The 10,347-nt window shown below is 35.8% G+C and overlaps 2 protein-coding genes across 6 annotated transcripts; both read left to right on the top strand.

The window, feature by feature from the left end:
- The first annotated feature begins 507 nt into the window (after positions 1 to 507).
- LOC111487037 (nudix hydrolase 17, mitochondrial-like) lies at positions 508 to 1,937 on the top strand. The gene is made up of 5 exons (XM_023134249.1): positions 508 to 817; positions 921 to 1,029; positions 1,116 to 1,199; positions 1,288 to 1,416; positions 1,523 to 1,937. Exons 1-5 carry the CDS (start codon positions 744 to 746, stop codon positions 1,652 to 1,654), a joined length of 528 nt encoding a protein of 175 aa, XP_022990017.1. The 5' UTR covers positions 508 to 743; the 3' UTR covers positions 1,655 to 1,937.
- Positions 1,938 to 4,546: 2,609 nt separating this feature from the next.
- LOC111487038 (ubiquitin-conjugating enzyme E2 variant 1B-like) lies at positions 4,547 to 9,972 on the top strand. 5 transcript variants are annotated; one of them, XM_023134252.1, is made up of 6 exons: positions 4,547 to 4,703; positions 4,813 to 4,880; positions 5,470 to 5,609; positions 6,559 to 6,684; positions 6,757 to 6,961; positions 7,015 to 8,669. In XM_023134252.1, the coding sequence occupies exons 2-5, from the start codon at positions 4,853 to 4,855 to the stop codon at positions 6,958 to 6,960; spliced, it is 498 nt and encodes a 165-aa protein (XP_022990020.1). In that variant the 5' UTR covers positions 4,547 to 4,703; positions 4,813 to 4,852; the 3' UTR covers position 6,961; positions 7,015 to 8,669. The 5 variants fall into 5 exon arrangements, with proteins under 5 accessions (XP_022990020.1, XP_022990019.1, XP_022990018.1 ...); XM_023134251.1 differs by having other exon boundaries at positions 4,547 to 4,713; XM_023134250.1 differs by having other exon boundaries at positions 4,698 to 4,716.
- Positions 9,973 to 10,347: the final 375 nt, after the last annotated feature.

Raw genomic sequence — 10,347 nt, 5'->3', positions numbered from 1 at the left:
TAGTACCTGAATGGGATGGAAATCTCTCTCTATCGAATGCGTTTTACAAACTTTGAGGGGTCTAAACGACAATATCGACTAACGATGAACTTAAGTTGTTATACTGACAATCTTGTCCATTACGACCTATATTATTAAAATATTATCCTAACAAAATTGGATTTGTTGCAATTCAAATAGGGAGAGAGATGGGTGTGAATGAAAAGGAGGAAGGTGTAGAAAGCCCAAAAAGAGTCAACGTTTAGCCATAAAAGCAAAAGAGTTCCCTAAGCCAAGTGGGTGCATTGGCTCTCGCTTAGCAGCGTGAAATAGCTGTTGAAGGAAACGACACGGAAGCTGATTACAACGAAGAAGAAATGCAAGAAAAGCCTGATTGTGATGTCGCCATCCACGACCCAAAGCCAAGTGGCGTTGGCTCTCGCTTGTGGGCTATACGCTGTCTTTACGCTCATCGCACGCACTGAAAGACTCCCTTCAAAATTCAATCCGCCCCCCTTTTTACGCGTACTTTTGCCCTCGCAGTTATCCCATCACCAACCGCCATTTTCTATATATGCCTCCCTTCATCCACCCTTTTCTCATCCTCATCCTCATCCTCTGCCTTTCAATCTGGTTTTTTCTTTCTTTTCTTAATCTTCATCTTCGATTCATTGATTCCGCCAGATTCCATCTAGATCTCTCTGCTTTCTGGGCTTGATTTGAAGATTCTGTTTCGTTTCGGTTCGTTTCTTTGATTTGAGAACATGGCTTGTTTGGTTTCTCGTACTGGTAGAGAATTGCAGAGATATAATCATATGGGGTTTCGCCAAGTTGTCGGGTGGGTCTTCATTTCTTCTTTGATTTTGGGTTTTTTTCAGTTTGTTCTGTTTGCTTCTGTCATTTTTAGTCGATTAACATGCCAAAATGTTGGATTATTGCAGTTGTATCCCGTATAGATTTAAATACAGCGAAGATGGGATGAAGATTGATAATGAATACGAGGTGCTTGTGATAAGTTCTCAAAAGGGTCAAGGCCTGATGTTCCCCAAGGTACTTCACAAACACAAAACTCTATGAATTACTTCTTGTTTTTATCAATTTGGTTCTTTGTCATTGAGAGATTTTTCCCATTTTAGGGTGGTTGGGAGCTTGATGAATCCTTAGAACAAGCTGCATCTAGAGAATCACTTGAAGAAGCTGGAGTTCTTGGCCAAGTTGAGGTTAGTATCTTGTCTTTTGTAAATCTTCTTTTGAAACCCATGGAAGATTATGAAATTAAAGTGGATTTGGTTTTTTGTTATGTTACAGTCTCAACTTGGGAAATGGAGATTCATCAGCAAAAGCCAAGGCACTTACTATGAAGGCTATATGTTCCCTTTATTTGTTGAGGAGCAGCTAGACCTGTGGCCTGAGAAGCATGTTCGAGAGAGAATTTGGGTATGTTCTGAAAGCTCATATGCTATCAAAATTTGTTAGATTTCATTGTAAACACGATTGTTAAGATCATTGTCTAATATGGAATTTGAACTTTGTTTATACTCAGATGAGTGTTGGTGAAGCTCGAGAAGTATGCAGACACTGGTGGATGAAGGAAGCTTTAGATATCTTAGTTGAAAGACTGACATCCATGGGAGAGCAAAAGAAGGATGATCTTCTAGCAACTGATGATCTGTGAGCTCAGTCTTGTCTTTTGTTCCTTGTAAATATGGAGAGGAAAACTTCAATTAAATGGTTTGATCTTTTCTTCTCTGCAATCTGATGGAAGCCATGTTCATGACATTGACAAAAGCTTGATCGGGGCTGTACATGGGGGTTGGGGCTGTTCATGATCAATTGTGAATTATAGCTGCTGTAGGCAAAGATAGATTGTTTTCTTCTGTTATGTTACCATCAATTTTGAAATAATACAAATAGATATCGATGAAATGAAAGATGGCACCCAATCCACTTGCAAATGATAGGACATTGGCTGAGCTCTCTTATCAATACTCTCACTTTTCCACACACTTCTTTCTTTTTGCCTAAATTGAAGTTATCCAAACCTTATTGATTGATCGTGTTTCTTGAACAATTCACCATATTAGTTAATTGTTTCATTTTTAAGTACTTTGTCAAGTTTGTTGGTTCGGATACAAAGATCTCTTAACACTATTTTATCTCCCTGTAATGAGTTGGGTAAACTTTGAATCATTGTATTCATTGTTGATTTATATGGTCGGAGTCCTAAAGAAAGAGAAGGTTTATGTGAGGTCTACGAGAGAAAAGCCTAAAAGGACAATATTTGGAAGGGACAAAATTTGGAAAAGCCTAAGAGGACAAGACAATATTTGGAATGAAAGACAATATTTTGTAAAGTGGGCTTGGACTATTACAAATGATATCAAAACCAGACACCGAGCGGTGTGTCGGTGGGGACGTTAGACCCTAAAGGGGATGAATTGTGAGATCTCACCTTGATTAGGAGGAGAACAAAACATCATTTACAAGGGCGTGGAAACAAATATTTTAAGTTGAAGGGTAAAGATGGTTTGTATACATTATGATTGTTATAGCAAGGCTTGGAATGCAGTAATGGGAGGTGATTATAGTTATTATGTTGTATAATTAAAGTAATTAAGTCCGTTAAATTGGTTTAATATTTCAAATCAATATCCTTTTTGAATGAATTAATGAAGAAGAATATTTAAAAAGTGTATTAGCATTTATGAAATATTATTTAAAATGAAAAGAAAGAAAGAAAGAAAGATAGAAAGAAGAGGACATTATGGAATAAATTTTGTTTTTTAAATTTGTGTGTTGGAAATTATAAAAGCAAGAATAAAGGTAAAATGAAAAAGACGTTCAATTGTCATTACGTGTTTATATTTGTTTCTTACCCTTCCAATTATAATATTTAATAAAATAGTAATATTTTAAAGGATGATATTTTTTAGAATATTGGGAAACAAAATTCATTAAAACTTTTGCCCCTACCCATTACAGAAAGGGGGAAAGGATAAAAATTCCAAACATATGGGTCCCAAAAGACCTTTCTGCCCTTACCTAATGTTTTAACCCAATCTGGAGATCGCCCTTCGTGTGTCGAAGAAGATTCTATAACTCGGTAGGCTATATTTTTTATAGGTTAAATTTGAAATGTGAGCATCTCATAAAACTTTATAAATACTCTTTATTCAATAAATTTTTTATAAATATTCTCTTTTATATTAAAAGAATTATAGAGACTAAATTCTAACTTTCTTTCTTTACCGTTTAAAAACTAATCCTTTACTCCTTTACTAAATATAACGATGGAGTCTATTAAAATAGATATCAAATCATATTGCCCAAACTTCAAAAAAGTAATATATATAAAAGCAAATTAATGAGTTTGTCAAATGAGTAGGTAAAAGATGGTTTAGGGACGAGATTTGATGGATACTTTTAAGAGTCCTATTGGTAATTGGTTAAAATGATATTTTGATTTTTATATTTTAACATTAGTTATATTTTAGTTTGCTTTTAATATATATTAAAATTAGTTGAACTTCAGAGAAAATATGCGGTACATGAATGAAAAGATACTGCAATCAAATGAAATGGGTCATAACAACAAAATAGTTAAGAAAAACTTAAAAGAATCGAAAGTCGTTATCTATACCAACAAGGTGCACGTTTTTTTCTTCTTCTTCAAGGGTTAAGTAATAGGAACTCTATGACTAAGCGTGAATTTTCGTAGAATGCATATGAGTGAGGACAAAACATATGGAAGAAGACTCTGTGTATATATGTAGAGATAGTTTTCACTCTTAAGAAATGATGCGCAGGTATCATGATCATGTCGGAAGAGGATTTTACAAGAGATGGGTCTAAGCTGGTACGGTAATTCAAAATTTTGTATGATGCACTCTATCTGTTTGATAAATTGCCTGAGAGACCAACGCGATTATCTATCACGTATTTGAACAGAATGTGTTATATTTCTTGTCCTTTTGGGGCTCCAAATGTGGCTATAAACTCATTGGTTGTGAAGAACATAGTCAAACAAAGATGCTAATTGCAGAATATGGGTGATTCAATTAGAGAATAAACCCAAATTTTGTATGTTGCTGTGATTTTCTTCACTCTTCTGCCATCTTTGTTGCATGTTTTTTTCCCACAACAAACGCTAGATCCACAATCTTATGTTGCTAGGCTGTTTGCGTAACATTAGCACTCTCTGAGGTAAAAACTTACGATTCTTCTCAAAAGACTTGGGAGTTCTTTCTTGGTATCATCGTTCCTTTCTCAAAATGTATGTGTTCAATTTCATTGCAGTATTACTATCACGTGGGATTCAAGATCGTAGATTTCTGGATTCCCCAATTGCTCAGAAGATCATGTGGGCTTCAAAGATGCTAAATTTCTGGATTTCCCAATATCTCAGAAGATCTGTGGGCTTCAAAGATTGTAGGTTTCTGGACGCTCTAAGTTAATCCAGAAAAAATACAGAAGCCAGAAACGTCATGTGTTTTGTTGTTTATATCATCATCCATCCATCCTACAAATCTGTCTTCCTTATTCTTTTGTTTTTGTCTCCTAATCTCTATGATAAGATCCATGTAAAGTTTGTTATGATCAGATCTATGCCACCGCCTTAGCCGCTGTCAATCAAGCATATCAATGGAACGGCAGTGATCTGCAGGTGCAGGGGAAGTACCATAGGCCGCGAAGCACATGACTACTCTGCTTTTTGCCTCTTCCGAGTACCGAACTGTAGTTGACTCCTCCATTATTTCTTGTGTTACTCCATTCTCTCTCCCTCTCTCTCTCTCTCTCATCTATCTTCTATCGCACGCTTTCTCTCTCTTACAGTTAAGTTTGGGAGCCCTAGCTCAGACACCGATCGTCTAAAATGGGTGACGAGGCCGCGAAGGTAGTCGGTGAGTCTTTGAAACCCCAATCTATCCGATTCCACCATTCGATAATTTCTATCTTGTTAGGTTTTTTCTTCTTTCTGATGCGAATTCTGATTCTGCAACGCCTTTTTTTTTTTTGTTTGTTCTTTTTCGGGATGTTGGAGTTTGTTCTGTTCGGGAATCAACTTTTATTATGATTTTTCACTCTCTCGCCAACGTAATTTCCAAATATTGTGTTTGGGATATGCTTGGATTTTTTTGTTTACTCCAAATTGGAAGAGTGTGGTGATATGGATGGATGAGACTATTTTCGTTTCATTTTCTAATTGAAGTAATCATTTGGTTCGCTTTATCTTATGTTGTCTGCTTTACATTGGATAGATACATTTTGAAAATGAATCTATTTGTTTAGTTTCCGTTGCTATCTTCATGTTATTTCTTCAACAATCTGTAATTTGTTCTTCGAAAGATTGTGGTGGTTTGAGGACAGTAAATGACGATGTATGAGAACTCGTCATACATCTTAATGATTTTTTTTCACCTTGTTCACAGGAGTTTATAATTGTTGCACCATGAGATCTAATTTTGTTTATTTGTTATTATCATTTTGCAGTTCCCCGAAACTTCAGATTACTGGAAGAACTTGAAAGAGGTGAAAAAGGAATCGGGGATGGAACTGTGAGTTATGGAATGGATGATGCTGATGATATCTATATGGCGTCTTGGACGGGAACAATTATAGGGCCACCTAATGTAAGTTCATTTTTCATCCATTTTGTTCATTGCTTATTGTCTCTGATGACATCTTGGTCGACTGCTATAAATCTTGATATGGATAGTTTCAAAAAATGATGGAAATATCATACTCCACAGTATCAATTGTAGGAGTTCACAGAAATGTAAACTTTGTTAGCCTTTGGGTGTTGAAAGATTTCCAACATACTGTTTTGGCTCATCACCCCTTCAAACATTTTAAAGCTTTGCTCGGAAAATGGCATTAGCGGTTTTTTGGATTTGGAAAGAGCAAAATCAGCAGGTCTTCTTGGACAAAGATCAATCTCATGCTAGGATCTTTGACCTTGTTGTTTACCTTGTTATTTCTTGGTGTAAATTGTCTTCTACTTTGCTTCCTATGGCTTTTCCTCCGTCCTAACAAATTGGGAAAATCTTTTGTAATCATCACAAATTAACGTCCCTTTTGTAGATTTCATACATAAAAGAAATTGTTCCTTATATATATAAAAAAAAAGTATACATGATCTTTTTGGACTTGATTTATGTCCTTGGTATTTTGAAAATGATCTAAATTGAGTTTTTCCAGAGTACATTATTCTCTGATCTTTGTGCTCCCTCTATTTATTATTATTATTATTATTTTTTTTTTTTTGTAGTTTGTAAATTCTATCTTCAGTCTCTGCCTCCTAAAATCTCCTAAAAAGTGCACAGAGGGTCTGTGATGCCAGTTTGATGTACTTAATTTTTGGGAAGTGTAGTTACATAACTAACTTTCTAATTGTCTTTACCTTGAAAATTCATCACAAAAGAAAATTGATATTTTTGAGTACCTTCCTCATGTTGATGAAAATGAGCATTGCGGTTTCATTGCGTTGGTGGAAGTTGATGTATTCTTCTTTATTATTGTTGTTGTTGGGGAGAGCACGAATAGAATTGTAAATTGAATCGTTGCTTTCTTGCTTTTCAGACTGTTCATGAAGGACGGATTTATCAACTCAAGCTATTCTGTGGACAGGATTATCCTGATAATCCTCCCAGCGTGAGATTTCAAACTCGGATTAATATGACCTGTGTCAATCCAGAAACTGGTGTGGTATGTGATGATTTTGTGAAACGCTTGCTGCATTGTGACGAAAATAAATTAACAGCTTAGCTGAATGACTAGGTGGAACCAAGCCTTTTTCCCATGCTTTCTAATTGGCAAAGGGAGCATACAATGGAGGACATATTAATGCAGTTGAAGAAAGAAATGACTTCTCCCCAGAACAGGAGACTAAGTCAGCCTTCTGAAGGTGAGTTTATTCATTTATTCACTTCTCATTATGGACAGCACACTCCTCTCGTTAATATATACAGCAGATTGAATTGATTTGCATGCTTGAGAAACTATATCTTATTAAAAAAATGTACCTGAGGGAATATAAGATTTGTTTCGTCCAGTCAAGGAGGGTATAACCAAGAAGGCTATCCAGTGAAGGAGGTTCCGAGATGACACTCCATTATCTAAAACAAAAAATATCTGAATGCAAAAATGATTTGAGAGAGTATACTAGCAATCTAGCTATATCCCAAAACATCTAGGTTCCCGCATTCTGTCTTTAAAACTGTGTGGTTTTGTTTTCGCTCCCACCTCCTACAAGATCACTTTCATGGCATCAACTTTTAGACTTCAATTTTGTCTATGAAATTATGGTTTCAAAGGAGTTGGAAATAGCCTGTTTGCTATCCTGAGGAAACACCATTGCAATCCAGATCTACCCAACAATCTAAACGGGCAGGATGAATTGGGAGGGCAAGAAAATAAAAGGTGGTCTTGGTCTTTCAAACATCTATACATTAACGTTTCATTTAAGAGTCAAAGCTAGGCTTGGGAATTCCATCCTAATTCTGTCTCTATTGTAACTACGCTCCGGCACTAAAGTGCAAGGGAAGGACTTTCTGGTATTCAGTATGCTATTGAGAGGATGGGGTTAATGTATGGTGGCCTGGATGAAATGTGAAAGCTGGTTGAAAAGGGCTTACAAGTGAATTGGCTTGACATATCCAAGGTTCAACTCCATAACCTTGGTGCTGGTTGGGTTCAGTTAAAGAGAGCAGCCCACTTCTGGTCTCTGCTTCAAATAGGGTTCTGGGAAATTTACTGTCAGGAGCCCTCATCACTGAGCCATTGTTAGTTTATGAATTATTCTTTGGAACTCTACCAACCCATAGAGGCTATGGTAAATAATAGGAAATGTCTGTTCTTCAAACGATATGCTTTCCAAAACATAACTCTATCCTCTCTGGCCATTAACTTTCAAGGACAATCCTGTTTCCTGAATGCATATAGAAGAAATATGCATTCAAGAACTTGGGACAGTGAGAACTTATGGTTTCCAGCCTCTTGATCAAGCCCATATGAACTAATAGAAAATTTGACCCATAAAGGTTATGCCTTTGAATTAAACACTCATCTCCATTTCGATATCAAAGCTGTATTTGTGTTCTTTAGGCCTCCTCTCTCAGGATTACCTCTTTCAACAAGAATGGAGACCTCCCGTCCCATTAGGTGATAACCTTTAATTTCTGTTCTTCTCTTAAATTTCCAAGGCATATTGAATTTAAGAAAGAGGGTATGGGGATATGCTTGAAAGAACAGAGATTTCAGAAGCATTATTCTGCGTTGGGAGTATGTAACATGCTTAAATTCAATATGTAACTCCTGAACAGAGATTTCAGGAGTATGTAACTTGCTTCATTTAAACATCCTCTGTGGTTTCTCAAAATCTATGGGCTCGTCCAGACTCCAGGTGGCACACCCAAGTAAAGACAATAGCCTCCTAATTAGTCGAGAAGGAACAAGTGCATGTGAGAGGCCAGAGGGAGGCTCAAAGTAGGAATTTTCTGCATGATAGCTCTATTTAATTCATTTATTTTCTGTTAAATTGTGGAATGTGTTCACCCTAGGGGGCTAAGAATCGAATCACATATACGAATATGAGATACAAATACAATACAACACATACACTGCAATGTCATTTTATATAAATCTAGGACATGGACATGTTTATTAAAATATAAAATTTTAAAATATGTATCATTTTGATACTAGGCAATTCAAAGTCCGTTTGTTTATGCATGGATATGCTTAAAAGAATGATTTTGATGTATCACCCCCAAAATTTATTATTACATGTCAATTTAGTATACTTAATAAATGTTATATATGTGTTTAACAAATGCTGGATCTATATTGACTTTAGTGCAACTAATGTCTAACACATCTATTGTGCTAACAAGTTCCCTATATGTGTCCAACAAGTTTTGGAGCATCTAAATGTCCGACATATGTTGGACATGGACAAGCTAGCCAAACTGATGTATTTGTGCTTATTATACCTATGGAATCAAGATCTACCACATAGCCACTCGGTTTTGGAGAAAGTGAAAAATAAAAGAGACTTTGGGATCAAATCAATAGTGGCTACCTAGCTAGCATGTGTTTTCTAACAACCAAATATCTTTTGATCTGACGAGGAGAGCTTGAAGAATCAAAGCGAAAGTCCTAATCTTTCATAACTCTGTTCCACATCATGCAACGGACTGTTTAAATTAGAGGATTTTATAGAGCTGTTAGTGGTGCTGGCATATCAGGCGTGACACTTCAGTGTCATCCATCAGGTGGGTTCATGAGATGTCTTCCAGTGGTACCATATATGGAAAGCATGAAGAACTTTAACAATCTGTCCTTGACAGAGCTCCGTCTTGTTAAAGTGACATCATTTGGTCGAATCTGATAAACCGTACCAGTGGACTATTTTTAGATGTCTCGTTACTTTGGCGTGGTTGTGGCTTCTGCTAGTGAAGTTCGATCATGATTCTTAAAATGTTTTAAGGCCCATTCAGTTGCTTGTCTTGTGATATCTTCAACTTCATAATATCTTTCCTGTCATTCTTCAAGTCTGGATAACTTACTTGTTGCAGGAAATGAAGATGGACGAGTAGACCAAAAGGGGCTAGTGTTGAAATGTTGCATTCTTTAAAGGTAAAAGGCCAACAACTAAGATATTGTAAATAAGCTGATGTTACTATTTGAGCAACATGCTTTTGTCTACACGTATTTGAATGAATGAAGTTGAGTTGTGCTCCATTAAGTGACATGTTTGTCAGAATATCAATATCTTCTTCTCTGCTATTTGCTTGTACCCTTCCTTTTGGACACCCCATTAATGAGGCTGTTCTGAAAGATCATCAAAAGAGATAAAAGTGAAAAGGAATCAACCAAAATCTGTGTAGATTCTGTTCCCCCACTAACCCTTCCTCTCTGCATTCTCTCAACTTTTAATTGACCGTTAGTGACAAAAATGAAGGACTTTGTAGCTTTATTCTATTCCTACTTCCATTATTGTCCGAGATTTCAGATTGTTGTATATACATACATAGAATTCGAATGACCTCTTTCAACTTTTGGTTTTTGTCTTGCTCTGGTTTTAACTTAATGATTTGTTTATTATTTTTTTTAATAATAATCTTCTTTGAGTTCATGTAACAAAAATAAAGTTGCTTTTGAAATTTCTTCGAGTTCATTTTGTCCTGTTTTCAGCCAACAATTGGAAGGGAGTTTTTCTTTGTAGTGAGGAAAATTAATTAACATTGGCTTTAATAAATGTAAACAAGAGAAATTATTAAATTAGTTTCTTCTTATCAAATAGGGCATGTGGTATTATTAAATTGAAATTCTCATTTATTATAAACAATAAATGGTGCATTTTTAGGT

The sequence above is a fragment of the Cucurbita maxima genome, unplaced genomic scaffold (genome assembly GCF_002738345.1).
Source record: "Cucurbita maxima cultivar Rimu unplaced genomic scaffold, Cmax_1.0 Cma_Scf00012, whole genome shotgun sequence".
NCBI classification, from domain to species: domain Eukaryota; kingdom Viridiplantae; phylum Streptophyta; class Magnoliopsida; order Cucurbitales; family Cucurbitaceae; genus Cucurbita; species Cucurbita maxima.
This window is presented reverse-complemented; position numbering and strand designations above follow the sequence as displayed.